Source organism: Panthera tigris, chromosome C1, assembly GCF_018350195.1.
Source record: "Panthera tigris isolate Pti1 chromosome C1, P.tigris_Pti1_mat1.1, whole genome shotgun sequence".
In the NCBI taxonomy this organism is placed as follows: Eukaryota; Metazoa; Chordata; class Mammalia; order Carnivora; family Felidae; genus Panthera; species Panthera tigris.
In genome coordinates this window covers 7,604,538-7,622,827 of record NC_056667.1, presented here as the reverse complement: position 1 = coordinate 7,622,827, position 18,290 = coordinate 7,604,538, and the positions used below count along the sequence as shown (strand labels likewise).

At 58.1% G+C, this 18,290-nt stretch overlaps 1 protein-coding gene across 1 annotated transcript in view; it reads right to left on the bottom strand.

Moving 5' to 3' along the window:
- Nucleotides 1-5,407: 5,407 nt before the first annotated feature.
- PEX14 (peroxisomal biogenesis factor 14) overlaps nt 5,408-18,290 on the bottom strand; it is a 143,447-nt gene continuing 130,564 nt past the window's right edge. Inside the window, exons 5-9 of the mRNA XM_042993795.1 lie at nt 16,925-17,010; nt 13,685-13,787; nt 12,413-12,510; nt 8,516-8,607; nt 5,408-6,716 (exon numbers count right to left, since the gene is read on the bottom strand). Of these exons, the coding sequence (XP_042849729.1) occupies nt 6,272-6,716; nt 8,516-8,607; nt 12,413-12,510; nt 13,685-13,787; nt 16,925-17,010 (824 nt within the window). The 3' untranslated portion in view covers nt 5,408-6,271. The remainder of the gene's footprint in view (nt 6,717-8,515; nt 8,608-12,412; nt 12,511-13,684; nt 13,788-16,924; nt 17,011-18,290) is intronic.

Here is an 18,290-nt window from a genome sequence, read left to right as displayed (position 1 = left end):
GGCTGGGAACGGCGCGTACCCGGATCCGATCCGGATGCTGGCTCGGCTCCTGCCTGGAGCACGTGGGGGCAGAGCCAGAGGGGGCCGATTCCTAGGTCTGCAGCCACCAGCCCCAGGCCTGAGCTGCCGGCCCTGTGGCCCATCAATGGGGCGGGGGGGGGGGGGGCTCCCCCAGAAGCGTGGATGGCGCAAATACAGCCACCGGGCCTCGCCCAGAGCACAGGCCTCATGCCTCGTTCACCCTGACGTTTCTAAATGGTGACCTGCTTTCCCATTAAACCTCATCTACACCACCTTGCCGGTCTTGCCCTGAGCTGACCTCCTCCCAGGTGGCCGAAGCATCCCAGGGCCCCGGGGCGGGGATGTGTGTGGGATCCAAGTTCTTCCACTTTGAGCAGCTCGCCGCCGGGTGTCAGGCTGCTGTGATGAGCACACCCACCTCCCAGAGGAGGGAACCAGCGGGGTGGGAAGGTGAAGCCCTGAAGAGCCCCTCTCCCCTGGCTGGGCACCAGTGGGAGGAGGGGCGTGGGGGCGGGGGGGGGGGTTGCCCCCCCCCACCTGGGTCCACACCCTCCCAGCACCCTGCTCACTGTCGTTTCCACCACAAAAGCCTCATTCCCAACCCAGCCCCAGCACAGAAGGCCCTTCCTTTTCTTCTTTCTTCCTGGAACGCAGCCCACAGGCTATTTACATAAATATGTTTGTAACAGACGCGAAAATATATACTTTTTTCTGTCTTATTAAAATGTTCAAGTTGGAACTCGCCTATTGTTTGTGGCTATCTCGATTCTGTTAAATAAAACAGTGACTAATTTATGGGATAAAACACAAGTTCAACAAATTAAAACCATTATTGGAGCTTCACAGGCCCTGGTGGGCCAAGCGGCCCTCCCGTGGGGCTGGGGTGGGGGAGGCGCAGAGCCAAGCCCAGACCTCAGCTGGGTGAGTGGATGGCGTGACCCCAGGGCCGCCTTTGGGTGCTGGGGCAGGGGCCCACCGAGGCTCCCAGGGACTCCCATCTTCAGCTGCCTCTCAGGGGCCTCCTGGGACCCAGGGGAGGGAGGAGAGACTCAAGGCAGACCCCTAAAAGGCCCCCTCCCTGGCTACCCCCAGGCCTTCGGGGCCCAGATGGATCTCAGCAGAGTCACACACGATGGACAGGAGGGAGGCCCAGCCTGGCCGAGGGCAGGGCCGGCTTCCAAACTGGACTCATGGACAAGGCAGGCCCCGAGAGACAAATCAGGAGGGCCTTGCGCCCGGCCCAGGGACGGGGGGCCCCTCCAAAGAGCCTCAGGGGGACAAGGACCTGTGACCCATCGGGACGCTGCACCAGGCCAGCTCACTGCCCTGAGTCCCGGGCACCGCCCCACAGGAGGGCAGAGAGGAGTGGCCACATCACCCGTGATGAGACCGTGTCCCCGCCCCCAAGTGGGCAGTGAGGCAGCTGCAGGGGCACGCACCCCAGGGGCGCCGAGTGGGCCTGGGCCCCACTGCACTCCCTGTGGCTTGTTGGACTCGGTAGGAAATGCAGTAAAACGTGTTTTCCTTCTTGGATTTAATTGGCTGTGGTGCTGTGATGCTCCTACACCCAAACTGGGGCAAATTCAAGAGTTTTGTAACCTCTTGGAAAGAGCCAGAACCAGCTGCACAGGCTCACGCTGAGCTCAGTGGCCTGCCCACCTCCCACAGACCTGGCCCGGCTTGGGTGCTACCAGCCGCTGAGTCATACATGGGAGTCGGGCCTCGGCACTCATGAGCGGCCGTGCTCCCTCCCGCCTGGACCCGTGGCGACAGGCCAGCCCCCCTCCCTAGGCCACGTGGCCAGCCCGCCCTGTCAACTTGGGCGATGGCAGCTCGCGCACCAGCCTTCGTGAGGCGGCCCCGGCCCCACAGGCTGGCTTGGCCCGTGGCCAGGGCACAGCAGGTGGCAGGCGAAGAGGCGTCCGGGGAGCAAGGTGGACAGTCGGGCCCTTCAGACGGGCCGGAACCCTGGGGACCTTGTGGGACCGGGCCTGTGCCACCCTCGCAGGGAGGAGCCGCCCCACCCTCTCCGGCAGGCCAGACAGGAAGCAGCTCCCAGGAGGCCCGCAGCCAGCACGGGAGGCAGATGGTGATGAGCAGCCTGACCCAGCTGCTCCTGAGAGCCCTGTACCCTGTGCCCCTCAGAGGGTGACATATGGCTTCAGAAAGACCAAAGCTTTTTCCCCACCAAAGGATCCCCTCGGCCGTGGCCAGAGCCCTCCTCAGACCTGGGTGCTGCACCCTGGACCTAGAAGGCATCCGGGAAACTGCTAGTGCCTGGAAACGATTCTCCCAGGACTGCCGGGCTAGGGGTGCAGAGGGCTGGGCACCGGAGTTTCCAGGGTGTATTTAAAAATGTGGCCCTGTCACCATAAAGCAGATCCTTCCAAGACTTGTCAGGAACAAGGAAAGGCTTCAGGCATTCTCCTTACGAAACAGTACAATCTTATCTCTTCTAGAAGAGCATGAACTTGAATGTGCTCAGTAACTACTAAGGCTTGTTCGTCATTCAGGGGAAAGGCCCCTACAATGCTGGGGTGGGGAGTGGGGGATGGAAGCTGGGGGGGGGGCACAAGGGGGCCGCAGAGAGCACCCCCCAGCTAGGCCCTGCATGTCGACCTATGCCGGCTCTCCCCAGGAGGGGGCGGCTGTCCCAGGTCGGCACCACACCCTGAAGGGGTCTCACTGTGGCTGCTCCCCCCACCCGCCCCAGTGGGAGTGGCTGATCCCAGGGTGCGAAACACCCGTGCAGGGCAAAGCAGCAGGGGCAAGACTGGGGTCTACCCCCCGGTGGGCATTTCCCCTAAGGCTGGAGCCACACCTGCAGGGTCTCACATGCACTTTCACACCTGCTGCCTGGACCCTCTTTTCTGGGTGGCTGGGCAGAAACCATCCTAAACAGGCGAAGAAGCACTAAGAATTAAGTAAACTCCTGAGGTTCAGATCGTCAGTAAATGTCTCCTGCCTGCCCTTCCTCCTCTTTGGGTTCCAGGGCAGGGGCAGGGGCAGGGCTGGGGCAGGGACAGGGCCAGGGCCAGGCAGTCACCAGAGGAGAGGGAGGTTCCAGACCCAGACCCAAGAACCAACCTCAGTGCTCCTGGCCAGGCAAAGGGCAAGGGTGGGAGGAGAGCCTTCTAAGGAACCCTCCACTCCCATTTGGTGTGAGCTCCCAAAGACACAGGATTCATTTGCAGTGAGACAAGCAAGTCACGGGACAGGGTGAAAGGAACTTCCCATCTTTATTAAAATAGAGGCGGGGTTGGGGGGGCTGTAAGTGCACCCGCAAAACCAGACAGTAGAGGGGAGATCGTGTGCTCTCTGCTCCTCTCTATACTGACCGGAGTTTTAAAACATCTGAGATGTGCTTCCGCAATATCAAAAAAAAAAACCAAAAAAAAAACCCACTTAAAACTCAGCAGCCCCTTCCCTCCCCCAGGAAGCTCCCCTTCCCGGACCGGGGAGCGGGGTGGGGGTGGGGGGGCACGTCAGGGACATGGAGTGCAGGAGGCTGGGCGGGCAGGTCGGGGAGCAGCCTCCCCAGCCTCTGCTCTGGGCTCTGCTCGGGGGGCAGTACTGACACCAGGCCCCGCAGAGCCAGGGAGTCACAGGGGGCGGCGGGGGGGACCCCGGGGCCAGGAGGGCCGTCCCGCAGCCTCCCAGCACTGGGGCCTGTTCTTTCCTAAATGACGCTTTACAAAACTACATTGTAATTGAGTTTAATAATCTTCCCCCTTCCAGAAAGGCCTGACGGGCGCTGCCTGCTGCTCACTTCTGCCCCATTCCAAATATTTTTACCTTATTTGGATGAAATGCATTATTTTTCTAATGAAAGGCTTTTTTTTTTCAAAGGGCTGTTTTCCCTCCGTCCAGCAGCTGCCTTTATTAGGCAGCACTCACGCCGTTTTGGGGAGGGGTTTTTTCCTCCCTGAAATCTCGCCAGACTCTCTGTCCTCAAAAGCCGACACTGGAGCTCAGGACCCGCAGGGCAAAAGGCCTCCAGGCCCAGGTCTCCTTCCCCATCTCCTGCCTGTGGGCCCCAGGGACCCGCCACGGACACCCCTCTGCCTCTGGCTGGGGATGGTGAGGCCTCAGGTAGTCCCGTCTGGATGGGGAGGTGGGGTGGCACTGCCCGGACTGCACCCACCCTGATGGCTCCGGCCAGTGCCACCCCAGGCCACCTGCCCTCTGCTCTCCCCGTCCGGTGCCATTGCAGGAGGGACCAAGTTAGAGACGATGCCAAATGGTCACCAAGCTGAATGGGGAGAACCCCGAAGCACCCACTGAGGCCCTGGGGTTCCCATCCACTGTCAGAGGGCACGGAGCCCGGTCTCCGGCCACATCCCACGGATCCCACATCTGAGCCAAAGTCTCAGACCAGGCCCCCCAACCCTCTGCTCATCTGTCTCCGGCCCATCAGCCTGGCTCCCTGACACCGGGAGCCCTGGCCCAGGGAGGGCTCGTCGCCCCCCAGCACGGAGTCCCTGAGGGTTCCGCTTGGCCCTAGGGAGCACGTAGTGGGAAAAGGGACCGCAGGGACGTCCTGGGAGGTTATGAACATCAAAGGTGACGCCCGAGTGGGCCGGAGGCCTGGGCGCTCAGGAAGTCGAGTCACTGTCACCTGACACCCGCACGGCGCCCTGGGCCACAGGGCCAGGTCTGCGGCAGCGGGAAGGGGATTGGGCTCCCGGCCCCAAGGAGAGGCCTAGGCAGGAGAAGAACTGTTTCCTGAGACAAAACAGCACCTCGTTCCCTGGGGCGCCGGGCAGTGGCGCATGGCGGCCCGCGGGGAGCGAGGCGCTCGCCCACAGGGCACACGCCGGGCTGCAGGGCTCCGCCTCCGCGGCCACTGTCCCTGCACTTGGTCCCCGCCTTGGATCTACTCAAGGCCCCCGGATGTGGCGGTGCCCTCTGTCCGCACGCAGCACCGGGGGCTTGGGGGAGCAGAGGCTCCTCGGAAGGAGCACCGCGTGTTTTTCTGGGTGCAGCTGAACGCCGTGTGAAGGTTAAAGGGAGACGGGGAGGGAGAGCGGGAGACGGGGGAGGAAGACGGAGCGAGACACACGCTCTCCTGGGAGCACATTCATCCATTTAAGGAAGGAGAGCTCATCACGCTCAACACCAGGTCTATATACAGTAACATGAGGTCCCTTCCCACATCAGGATGTCGCCCTTCCACACTCCGAGCCGAGGACCAAACCCTCCAGCCGTCGTCGGTGACCGGCTAATGAAACCTGCCTCAGGAAAGGGCCTGTCACCCATCAGGCCCACGGGAAGGGCTGCCCAGGCAACCCACCCGGCCCCCCTCCGGGCTCAGGGGCACAGCCCTGGGTGAGACCCACTCCCGGGCAGAGGATGCCGCGAGCAGACAGGGAGCCGCAGGCAGGAATTAAATAGTGACAACTCGTATTTATTACAATTATATACAGTAGTATCTTATATTCTGAAACCTATACCTGATCACACAAATGAACATGTGTTTCGGGGGCGGGGGGCAGACGGGGGGCCCTGACGCCTGGCTCCTACGTGGGAGTGAGAACCACGTCTCGCCATGGGGTTAGCTGAGTCACGATGCAGCGAGCGAGCGAGGACGGGAGAAGTGCAGAATGATTTCATTTGTCTGGAAGGACGACGGGCGCGGTGGGGCTTGGACGGCGCGTGGGGGCGCAGCCTCTGGACAAGAGCTGGCTGTGGGGCCCCGGGAGGCCCTTGCCGAGAGAGAGAAGAGCACAGGGCCGTGGCTTCTGGACACACGACGAGACGGCCCCCGGCCCCTTGTGAGGCTAGTGAAGCAGCCGCGGCAGGACGGGAGGGCGGCAGGTCAGCAGATACCACATCGACGCGGCTCTTCCTCCGCGGAGGACCGGGAGCCAGGTAATTAAACTACCTCTTGTCATGCACGGTGTTAGGTTAGCTAAGATGCTCAGCAGACACGCCCTGGACACGACCTCCGTCTGGGAGACAGGGCTGAGGTGGGCCCGGGCCCGGAAAATTTGCGCCCTCAGCCGGACGTGAGAACAAGGTCGAGGCCCAGCCGGCTGGAGCCGAGCGGAGGAAGCGGCAGGCTGGGGCTGGCGTTCAGGACAGAGAGGCCGGCTGCACGGAGACTCGTCCCCGCGCACAGAGCTCGGGCCCCACGGAGGCGGAAGGCTGCGACAGCTCGGCCCCGCCTGCACGAGGCGGCCCTCCCGGAGCTGGAGGAGGAGAAGGAACCCGGCCAGGCGGCCCAGCGGAGGCCGGCTGCCCTCGGGGCCTAGTCCCGCTCGTTCTCATTGCTGGCACCCTCGGGCCGTCGCAGCTTTTCCACCTGCTCGTTGATCTGGCCGTCCCCACCCCGGCGGTCCTCCCTCTGCACCCCCAGGCAGTCTTCCTCGTCCACGTGGCTCACGTCCTCATCCTCCTCCTCCTCGTCCTCCCTCTTCTCCTCCTCGCCCTGCACCTCCATTCTCACCTGGCCCTTGACGTCCACCACCCCCTGGCCCTCCTCCTGGGGGCCCAGCAGGTGGTAGGTGGCCGTGGAGCCCTCGGGGCTGTGGCCCTCCTTCACGGGCGAGGATGACGTGGACTCGTTGCTGACGGGCGAGATGTCACTGCTGCTGTGATGGGTGGCAGCAGCGGGGCTGGAGGGGGACGGGGACTTGACCGGGATCTGCCAGGACGGGATCTTCGGGGCCGAGGGGGACGGTGGGAATTGCCTCCTGACAGAGGGAGAGAAGAAGCAGGGTCGGTGCCGGTACCCTGGGGCCCTCGCTCGGCAGAGCCGCACACGTCCCCCCGCCAACGCACTCCCCCAGGGCCGCTGAGCCGGGGGCAGGACGCACCGTGCCGCCCAGAAAAAAGGCCTCTTGGCTGGTTGGAGGTTGGAGCAGAAGTGGAAGCCAGAAGTGCCCTCAGAGCACCCTGCCTCACTCAGGGTGCCTCCCGGGCCCTCCCTGCCTGGACCAGGCCTGCCTTTCTTGGCAGGTACTGGACAGCTGGCCTCAGGGGCTGTCACAACTGAAGCCCGCTCCCTCCCAGTCCTTAGTCCCTAGGAGAGGGGGCTGGGGATGGAGGGGCCAGCAGGGAACTGAGGCTGAGCCAGGGAATTGGGGACCCAAGCCACGTGGTCTCGACTCCGTCTACCTTATCTCCGGCCTGGGCAGAAGTGGGAAGGCCTGGCCGCTGGCTATGGGCTCAGAGACCTCACAACCAGAAGGGTGACGCCGGTGCCCTGGGCCAGCCCGGACCTAAGCCGATTGCACGAGGGACCCGGGAGGTCAGGTCTGCTTGGCAATGGCTCGAGGGCGGGCAGGCCCATCTCTGCCTGAGCCGAGAGGACAAAGGCTTAGGACAATGGCCTGCTCCCTCCTGGGCTGCCCACGGTCCACCAGCGCTGGTCTCAGGACAGCTCCCCCCACTGCCCCGACCCCACAGCATGGCGTGCGTACAACAAAGGCAGCGTGGATGCTAACAGAAAATGCAGTTTGCGGTTTCCTTGCCTCCAAAGTTTCCAAACTCCCTGCTCTCTGTCCCCCTGACCTCAAAGGCTCTTGTCTCCTAGGTTCAGAAACACAAAAGATTTCTCCTAATGACAACCCTCTAGTCGCCAAGCTCGGTCACACCTCTCTTAGGGCCATGTTCTTTTCTCCCAAGAGGGCCTACAAGAAGGTGGCTTAGAGAAATGGGTCCCCTGGTTGGGGCCACAAGACCCCTGCAGCCCCCAATCCTTGACCCCAAGTGGGTGTACCTTTGGACCACCTCACAGAGCCCCTCCTAAACCCCAGAGAAGTGAGAAGCCAGGCAAGGCCGACCCAAAGTGCCCTGCAGGCCAGGTGGCCAACCATCCCAGTATCCACCTCGGGACTGAGTGGCTCCTGGGGCACAGGGCTTGCGGATTTAAAGCCAGCACAGGTTGGTCACCCCTCCGCTCAGGGCTGCACTGGTGACACGGCCTCCACTGTCGGGGCTCATGGCAGGTGCTGTCACTGCAGGACAGGAGGAGACCAAAGAAGCTAGGGGCGGGATGGCAGGCACTGCTTCTGTCCCCTGCCCTGAATCGGAGAATCCTTCCAGCTGAGGACTCCCTGGCCTTCTGCGAGGAACTTCTCTGGGACCACACTGTCCACTGAGAGGTCCTGTCAGGGCTCAGGAGGGAGGAGGAGGCAATGGCCCCGCCTGGAGGCCCTGTTTCAGGATGGGGATGTTCTCTTCAGCTCCAGGTCCCGTGTTTTGGCTGCAGCTGTCCCTGACCGGGTCTTGACAAGGCACCCCAGGCTGTCCCCCTTGGAGTGGGGGGGGGGGGGGGAGGGACGCCTCTGGGGGAGGGAAAACAGAAGCTCCCAAGGTTCCCAAACTCAACCCCTGAGTCTCCCGGCTCAATGAGGGGCTGGACAGACAGGGGCCCCTCAGGGGGACTCGTCTCATCCCTTCCCGTGACAGCTGGACAGGCCCCAGGGGCTCCCACTTGGCGGCCCCAGGCTGGGGCAGAACCACAGCCCAACCCCCTCTCTCCTCCTACCGATTTAAAAGCAGCCCTTTCAAGGAGTTAATTTCCGACTTGAGTTCATTGATATTCTGGGACTCCAAGATCCAATTGGTAGATGTAGTGGCCTGAAAGTCAAAACACGGGAGAACAAGGATCAGAGCGGCACCCCCCCCTCCCGCCCCGTGGGGCTCTGCCAGCCAGGGTGGCGGGAGGGGCCGCAGCGTCAGCAGGATGCAGGGCGTGCTGTGTCCTGCGTGCCAGCTTGGAGACCGCTTGGGAAGGTTCTGCCACTGCCCATCCAGGGGTCTACCCTCCTGGGTCTTTCTGTTTAAATGACGGCACCCTAAAAACAAATACTGCCACCACTCTGTTCGGGTATCTGATGATATTAAGCAATTGTGACATGCATTTAGCCGTAGAGTAACGGTATTCTGGCTGTGCAAAATACCAGCAGCAAAAGAGCCCCTATCCTTCAAGAGATGCAAACAGGAAGTGTCTGCGATACATGATGACCCACTGTCTGGCAGGGGCCGCAAAGCAAGCTGGGGGCACGAGCAGAGCCCGGCTGAGACACGCGCCCAGCTGTGCGACAGAAGCACACTGTCCGGGCTGCAGCCCTGTTTCCGTCACGGGTTTGAAACGTCCCATTAAAACCAACTAACAGAACAGGTGACTCCCATCTCCACACCAACTACACCAGCGGAGCCACCCTCCCTGCAGAGATCACCACACACAGGACTGGACTCGGGGGTGAGACCGGCAGCCACCACAACCCCACAGTACGGGCCTACCTCGTTTTACTGCGCTTCGCAGACCTGCATTCTTACAGAGGGAAGGTCCGTGGCGACCCTAATCGAGCAAGTCTGTCGGCGCCGGGTGCCCCGGAACCGTTTGCTTTGTGTCTGTGTGTCATGTTTCAGCAATTCTCACAGTGTTTCAAACTTTTTCATTATTATTGTATTCGTTGTGGGGATCTGTGATCAGCGAATAGGACTCTTGCTGAAAGTTCACATGACAATCAGCATTTTTAAGCAATAAGGTATTTTTAAATTTAAGGTAGGTACGTTTTTCTCGGCAAAATGCTACTACATCCTTAATAAAGTATAGCATAAACAGAACTTTCACGTGCACCGAGGAACCAAAAAAGTAACGTGACTCACTTTCTTGCAATAATTGCTTCACTATGGTGATCTGGAACCAGACCCGCAGTATCTCTGAGGCGTGCCTGTACTGGGGGGTCAGGGAGACCGCTGGGCACCCGCCCGACCCGGCCCTCAACTCCAATCTCAAGCAGGCCCGGAAGACAGGCTTCGCCTCGGAGCACCTTCCCGTGCTCCTGGGAGGCCTGCGTCTCTCTCCTCAGCGGGGTCGGGCCCCCAGGCCGCACCCCACTAAGTGCAAAGCTACCACAGCATGCAGGCCACACAGTCTGTCCACAGTCAGTGTTTGGGGATGACTCTGAAGGCTCAGCAGAGGGAAAGAAGCTGTTCTAGGACTGAACTCCGATTCTCTCCCCGAAGAGGGTCCACGGGAGAAAGGGACAAATACCATCTTTCCATGCATAGCTTTCCCCTTTGATTTGACCATTTTCCAAAGAAACTTCAGACAACCACAGCTTTCTTGGGCAAATCTTGTTGAGACAGACAGAGAAGAGGAAAGTCCAAACGGTGGCCCCCCAGGTGGTAGCTGCCGGTGGCCAAGCGGCCTGTGAAGTGTTTATGGGCCAATTCCAGGCATGACGGGCCCAGGTGCGCGGGCCTGCATCCACCAGGCTGGACGCCACCTCCCGGTGGCTTCAAGTGCACTGGTTAGTCGTGCAAGGCCCCGGCTTCCCTGACACCTCTACCCGGGCTGGCAGCGGGGAGGGGCCCTGGACGGTCCCACCAGCCTTCTGCGGGCCTCTAGACTGGGGTGGGGGCCGCTCTGGGCCTGCTCAGGCGAGCGCTCCTTCACAGGGAGAAGCCCCTCAGAGGGGCCGGAGGTCTTGGCGGGAGCGCACGCAACCACTGCAAACACCAGTCGCCCGCACACACATCCCCTCGGGGTCCTCGCTCCAGACCACCAGACAGCGCAGATCCAGGAGCCACTGTTCTGGCTTCTCTGAGACCTTGAAAGCCATAGCAGCCCATTAACAAGGGAGCAATTTCCACTCACCGGCCTACAAAGGACTCAAATTTCCAAACGCATATGGTGCCAGATGCCAGGATTTAGAAATAAAATCTGACATCTGGGGCTTTTTAGCCAGTCTCTTTAAAAAACAGTTGTAGAAAACTCCCAGCCTTCAGTTTTATGTAGGTTTTTTAATTACTTAACGCTCTTCTTTTTAATTTTTTACAGTGCTGCAGTAGGAGTTTGGAAGCCAGATATAAAAACTTACGTTACAGCTGAGAAAACACAGCTCTGAGTCTCTGGTTTATGGGGTAACCAAAGTCTTCCCTCTTTTGGGTTTCAACACAGCACCAGTGAGCCCCTCATCAGGACAGGAGAGGATGAAGGCAGCTGGGGGTGGCGGGGGTGGCGGGGGTGGGGGGGTGGGGGGGCGGGACCAGCAGGGAGGCAAGCACAAGAAACCCACAGAGGCAGCGCTCAACCACCGAGCACAATCCTGGGCCCCCTCCCCTCTTAAAATGCAACATGTGGTCTTAATCTTAATGCTTCAGGTCTGCAAACAGTTTTCCAATTTCCGGAATGGCTTCTGGCCATTGGCAGGCCACCGCTTCCAAAGATAACAGAGGAGAGTGGGGCGGGGGCCATAATACAGGCTTCCCGCTTGCTTTAAGGGCCGCTAGCCCACGGGGAGTGCGCACAGCAGCTAGAGGCAGCCGTGGGCGACCGCAGCCTCTGTGGGGGAAGTGCAGGCAGCACCTCGTGTGTGGGGTACCAAGAAGGGGAAAGGGGATTCTCGGGGACCCCTCTTCACAGGAGGTACCCCCAGATTCCATCAGAAATAGAAAGATTCCGGTTTCACTTCGTTTTGCAAACGCAAAAGCTTTAAGTGCTGGCTCACATCTGGTTGTGCACCGGCTGGGGCTTCTCCTGGAAGAGCCACTCAGAGTAGGTTCCTCTACAGCACGGGCTGTATGGAAGCGACCAGAAAGCAGCACAGGAACGGGGATGGACTGGGGAGGACAGTGGACATCCTGGAGCCACTGGACCACTGTCCCCTGGGCTCAGTCTAAATGCCTCGGGAATGACCCTGTCGTGCACCTACAGGCCTGGGCCAGAAGCCTGCAATCCCGGGAGCTGACAGCAGCTGGGCACTGTTCTAAGCATGTGCAGACAGTGAAGGGGTGCCATTACAGGTCCATTTTACAGATGAGGAAAGTAAGTCAGGGAGGTTAGGTAACTTGCCTGTGCTCACGCAGCTGGCACGCGGCAGAAGCAGATTTCGACCCAAGAGGTCTCATCCCAGGACCTGATACTGCCAAGACTATTCCAGATTTGGGAAGTAAGGCATGGAAACAGCCCCGGGCAATCCTAGCTGCCGCTCTGTTAGGGGCTCCCTGACTCCCCGAGACCTGGGTGTTGAGAATCTGCCCGTGGATGCAGGGTTTCGCCCAGGGCCCTGGCACACTCCCCCACTTCCCTGCTCCCTGGACTCGCTCTTGAAATGCTGTGACCTGTGGCCTAACGTGGCCTAAAGTGCCAGCAGAGACCACCCTGTGTCTATACCGGCCACCTCCAGAGCGTGGGCGTGAGCTGCCACGGGAGGGGCCTCAGGCAGAGAGCTGCCTCTCCTCCGTCCTGCGAGGAGGGGACACGGAGCAGGAGAGACGGGACGGTGGCCGCCTCCTTTCTCTGCGAGGACTGTGTGGGCCCCTGCTTGTGTATCCGGCATGAGAAGAACAAAGTCAGACCCCGTGGAACGTTGTAGACGAGCAGAGCACCGAGCAGAGCAGACCTGGACCCGAGCGGGTCAGGGACAAGTACCTTGGCTGCGGCCAGTTCGTGGGCGAGCTCCTGGACTTTCTGCTGCTGCTGAATCAGCAGCTCCTGGACGGAGGCTAAAGTCATCTGTAACTGAGTCACTGGGAGGAAAAAGCAGTCACATCTCTGTTAAATGATACACACAGATTCTTCCCTTCTCTGTCCACACACCTATAGCTGCCACATCTAATTTATCTGCAGTCATCGCCCACCCCACAATCCATATAATTTATCTGCACTCCGGGCAATCTACCTGCACTGCATCTAACCTCTAGGATTTCCACTCCATCTTTCTATTGTGCACTTGTCCGTGGTCAACAGTATATCCGTCCAAAACCTCTCCCCTCCAATTACATGTGCTTAGGATTTGCTTGGCTCTTCTGACTTCGGTTGCGTCCGCGTCCCTCATCTCACGCCCCTCACCGTGCAGTTCTCAGATTCTCCGAAGGTGGGAGAAACGCCTCTCAGACCCACACGATACCGGGCGCGGTTGAAGACCGCAAATCCCGCTTTCCTGACACTCCTTCCTGCCCTCCGTACCCAACCCGGAGGCTGCCGTAGCTCCCGGGGGCCACGGTGGTACCAGACCGTGTCCCAGCCGTGGGCCCTGGGGTCAGCCTCCCAGGGCCAGATGCACCAGAGCGTTTCTGGGGTCTCTGCAAGTGCACCCCAGTGGGACAGACTCCTGCCTGGGACAGTGGCTCTCTCGCTTGCCTGAGTTTTTAGATTCAGAGCCTCCGTCTAGTAAACAAGTTTATAAAGAGGAAAAGCCGCCTCTGGTGCGACAGGTCCCAGCTAATCTGGGCCATCACTGGGGCACCGGGTAATGAACGCCAGCCCTGTGGAGTCGATGACAGAGGAGGTGGCTGGGGTCCCCGGAGCCGCAGTAATTACAGCCTCTCTTGACCCTGTGCTGGATTCTTAGAGGGAAGGGGGAAAAAAATCGCTGAAAACCCCCCTGAAAACCTCACAGAAGCAGAAATTAAAAATGAACTTTACAGCCCTTAGAAAGGCTGTCATTTTATTCCCCTTATTAATATTCTGAGGTTGGGAGCCTTTCCGTAAAAACATAATTAATTGAGGCCGCGCCGACAGTAAACAAGCAATTTCAAATTAAACCGAAATGACGGCGGCTTCATTTGCAAATGTGAACAGATTCTCAGAGCAGATAAATGAAGTCACCACATAAAGTGGAGGCGAGGGGGAGGGGCGGGGCGAGAAGGGGCTGCTCGGGAAGGCTTGGAGGGGCGACTTGATGGAGTCATTAATCTTTACCTGTCTGTGCCACGCTGCCACTCAGCTCCGAGAGACTTGCCCCCATCCTCTCCAGGTGCTTCCTGTCCTCTCGGCCACCCACGATGAGGGGGAGCAGGTATTTCTACGAGGAGCAGGGTGGGTGTGAGCAGCGGGTGCCAACTTGGGGTTATTCTCCAGCTGGCTTGCCAGTTCTGCCCACCAACTTTCTCTCTGTCACCTCTGGGTTTTGGAAACCCGACACCGACACAAACACCGTAAATGAGATGTTTGAAAGTTACGAGGCTGATTAAGACTCTTTCTGAACGAGGACAAGGACCCAGAAGTAGGGGCGAGGAAGGTCCATGTGGTCTCTTTTTGGTTCTTTCACTTAATTACCTCACGGATGCTACATATATTTCAGTAACAAAAACTATTTAAAATTCTGCTTTAAAAGTTGTAAGATAAAGGGGCACCCGGGTGGCTCCATCAGGTAAGCCCTCGGTTTCGGCTCAGGTCACGATCTCACAGTTTGTGGGATCGAGCCCTGCATCCAGCTCCGTGCTGACCAGGTGGAGACTGCTTGGGATTCTCTGTCTCCCTCTCTCTCTGCCCCTCCCCTGCTCGTGCACATGCTCTCTCTCAAATAAACTTAAAAAAAAAAAAAAAAAAGCTGTAAGATAAAAATGTAGAAGGTGATAGAAGAAAGAGATCCCACTGATGGCCTCCAGGCAGCGGAAGGGAAGCTTTCTTCTCCGAACCTCTAAACACTTTGAACCTTGTGAATGAATTATCTATTCAGAGAAAAATGAGTCAAATAAACAAAAAATAATTTGAGAAACTAGATGAAAATCCACAACAGACTTCTGGGCCTTTGGTCCTTTTACTAGAGAATAATAGATGGTATTCCGAGGCCATCGAACGAGGTCCCACCTCAAGTTTGTTGTTGTTTTTTAAACTAAGCCTTGAATCCTCAGAACAAGTTTCCTTCAGGTGAGAGTCAAATGCAGTCAAATTCCCCCCAGACACAAGGGCAGCAGGAGAGGAAGGGGCGGAAGCTGAAGACACGGGCTCTGGGGAAAAGGAAGTGGATGCAACAGGTCAACTGAGTGACAGGGTCCAAAATTCAGGAAGCCTAGGGGAGCACGGGGGTCTTGGAACATTCAGGAAGAAGGCAAGGTGGGGCACAGCTGGTAACTGGCTGCCTACTTTGAGGTGTGAAGGGGCAGAAGGCAGGCAGCAGGGTGGCCGCTGGGAGAGCTGGAGGAAAGAACGTGGCTCAGGACTTGGCGCCTCTTGTCTTAGGAGCGTAAGCCCAGTCGTCACCATTAACGGGGTGGGACTAGAGGTAGCACAGCACAGGCTGGCAGGTGTGACCAAGGAACTTTGCTTCCTACTCCATTTGGTGCCCCGATGGAAAAAAAAGAGAGCAACTTCTCCATTAAGGCTATACTGGAGAAGGAGAAGGAGGTCTCTCACGAGGGGTTTGCGGGAGAACTCACTTCAAGAGCGACTTCTCAGCGAAGATCATTATTTAGCACACACATAGAAGCATTTTCTATTTTGCAAAGTGCTTTTCAACCGCTGTGTGAATTATTACCCACAACTGAGCCGAAACTCATCACATGTAGCCTTACGTTCTGGGCTGAAAGTTTCCCGAGTGTACAAGTCAGGAGATTCTTACGCATGTAACTAACAAAAAATTCGATTTCTGAGATCAAAAAAGCCACGGGAAGGAGCGCATACACTACCCGAGCCCAAACTGTCACGTATGTATAAAGCAAGATGACAGCGCTTACCTTTTTTTTTTTTTTTTTTTTAATTTAAAGAAACTAAAGAAATTCTCATCACCATTGTGACTTATCTTCCAACGTCTCTTTCTTTTTTAAGGCATAAAGATCAGGGCTTCATGGAAAGAACTGAAGATACCTCTGTTTTGCTCCTCTAGCCGCAGGCCATCCGAGGGCGGCCATGTGACCATTAGGTACTGCTTAGGAGAGCTGGGAGTGGTTTCGAGAATTCTTAGTGTTTTATTCTTCTTGATGACTGTAGGCAGTCAGTGACTGGAACCAGGCTTTCAACACACAGGGTCGGGGGGGGGGGGGCGGGGGGGGCATTGTGTCAGAGGGCAGAGGGAGAAGTCCCAGGACCTAGAACATTTTGCTTCTGGATTTGACATGGAAATTTCCAATTCCAAGAATAGATGTTACCCTGAAAAAATTATACTCTGCTACAACTCTGTCACTAGATTTCGCACTAAGTAAAAAATTAAGAATCCCAGAGCACAGTGTTTAAACATGTTTCACGTGCTAAAAGTTACAATATTGAGTCTGGGAATTCATTCAGACTTTTTTTTTTTTTTAATCTGCAAATGAGGGGTGGAACCGCAGGGGCTCAGGAGCGGAGGCCTTCTCCCCAGGACCAGTAGAGAGTCGTCTCTGGGGCTTACCCCGGCTCTGTGTCCTCAAAAAGACACGCTTTGCTTCAAATCAAAGTTAGTGTCTGCTGGTCAGTATCTGGTTCGTATTTGGTATCAAGGAAGTACGTGTTCATTTCACGCCTGCACTTCTGTTGGGAACAATGAAGTCTGGGATCCAGCGGGTTGACCATGAAGTTTGCAGGAAAAAAAATCCCAGATTTACATGGATGCCAAGATAATATGTAGGAAACAGAAAACACAGCCCATAAATAGGATTACAGTGAGATTCTCAAAGCTGGTTCCCAATACTAAAGTAGAAAAATAGCATACAGAATGCTTCCTGGGTGCCAGGCACACAGCACTTTCAAAGGAGCAGGGACTCCTTTGGGCTTCACAACAGCCTCGTGAGGAAGGTACCGCTGTCCCCGTCTTACAGGTGAGACCACTGAGCTACTACTAGGTGGCAGAACCAGGATGCCACACAGCAGCCGGGCCCCAGTGTCCATGCGCTCAAACACCGTGTTGTTCTGTCTCTCAGAAATGCCCCGGCCACTCAGCATGTGCCGGGCACACGGCCTGTAGATGGATGGGCCCCACGGTCACCCTGTGCGGTGGGGACGCGGAGGAGCAGTGCTGAGTGCAGCAGACGAGGCGGGGTCTGGAGTTGCCACGCAGGCGGGGGCAGCACGGAGCCCGAACCAGACGCCCCGCACAGAGAGCGTGTTCCTCCGTATCCTCCGCCTCCACACGCGGCCCCTCTCCTGCCATCGCGCTCCAGGGCTGGGTGCCTCGACACAGGTAAACCCTGGGACGGGGGAGCGTGGGGCTGAATGGCAGGGGAGCCACAGGGAAGGCGGACTTACCTTGTAGAGCTGGTGAAAGCCAAACGCAATGCCTGCCGTGATGACAGCCAAGGCGCCGTAGTCCCTCCATCGGGACCCCACAGGGCCTGAGGTGGGGAGAAAAGGGCGTCAGGAGAAGCACACGCGTCCTTCCTGGGCAGGGGAGAGCACGTGTACTGTCTCAATCTCAGAGGATCGGCATCTGTGACACACAACTACACGGGATGGCGTGCGACGGTCGGGAACAGCGGCTTGGCGTCGCCTCCCCGCCCTTTCCGGGCTCTCGGGACCACCTGCCTCAACCTCACACCTCCTGTGCAGAGGTGTGTAGCAGCGAGCAAGCCTCGGGTGGCCCTCAGGTGGCAGAGGCGATCTAGAGCACGGTCTCCGCTCTCAGGGAACAAAGGGTCCTGCGAGGCTGACACAAACACACTTGGGTGTGCGTCAATACACGTCCCCACACCTGCCACCCACAGGGATGAGCTAAGAGCCACTTGAGAGGCAGAGGACGGGGGAGGGGAGACTACACCATCTGTGTATTCAAGACTTCACGAAGCATCCTCTGCGTGCCCGACCGTGTTGCAGGCACGGGGGCACAATGGCGACGAGACCCCCGTGTCCTGGTCTGCTCTCACACTCAACAAGTGCAGGAGACAGCTTCCAAACAACTGAGCAAGGCAACTCCGGAGAGTGATCAAGAAGGCCCAACAGGGCAGGCACCTGGCTGGCTCAGTCGGTGGAGCAGGAGACTCTTGATCTCGGGGTTGTCAGTTCGATCCCCCATGTTGGGTGTAGAGATTACTTAAATAAATAAAATCTTAAAAAAGGGGGGGAGCCCCAACAGAGTGATGTCGGGGAGTCGGGGGAGAGAAGCAGGGGTCGGCAGGGCCTTGGAAGAGGCAGATGCTGAGGCCTGTGGGGTCCCAAGGACAGAGCTCCAGGCGAGGGACAAGCAAGTACAAAGGTAGGGGTTGACTTGTGTTCAAAGGAGAGAAGGTGGTCAGAAGCTGGGTCTATCCGAGGGGGATCCCCCCCCGGGTCTATCCAAGGGGGGAGGCCAGCAAGAGCAGAGAGGGTCACCCAAGCGGGAGTGGTAGAGGGCAGAGGGGGGAGAAGAGGTGGATCACAGCACTGGGGTCACCGAAGGCTCTGAATCAGGAGTGACCCAGTCAGCTCTGTATTTTGGGAGATAACACGGGGTGTCCTCGAGGGCGAGATACAAGTGGGAGGTAGAGAGGTGAGGAGGCAGGGAAGAGGCTACCAAAGGGGCCACAAAAGGTAAGAGGGACGGGGCCAGGATGACAACATGCTGCTGCTGTGAAGGGACCGGAAATGGGCAGCCAGTCCTTGCGCAGGTGCAGGCCCCAGGCCCAGTGCTCTAGAATAG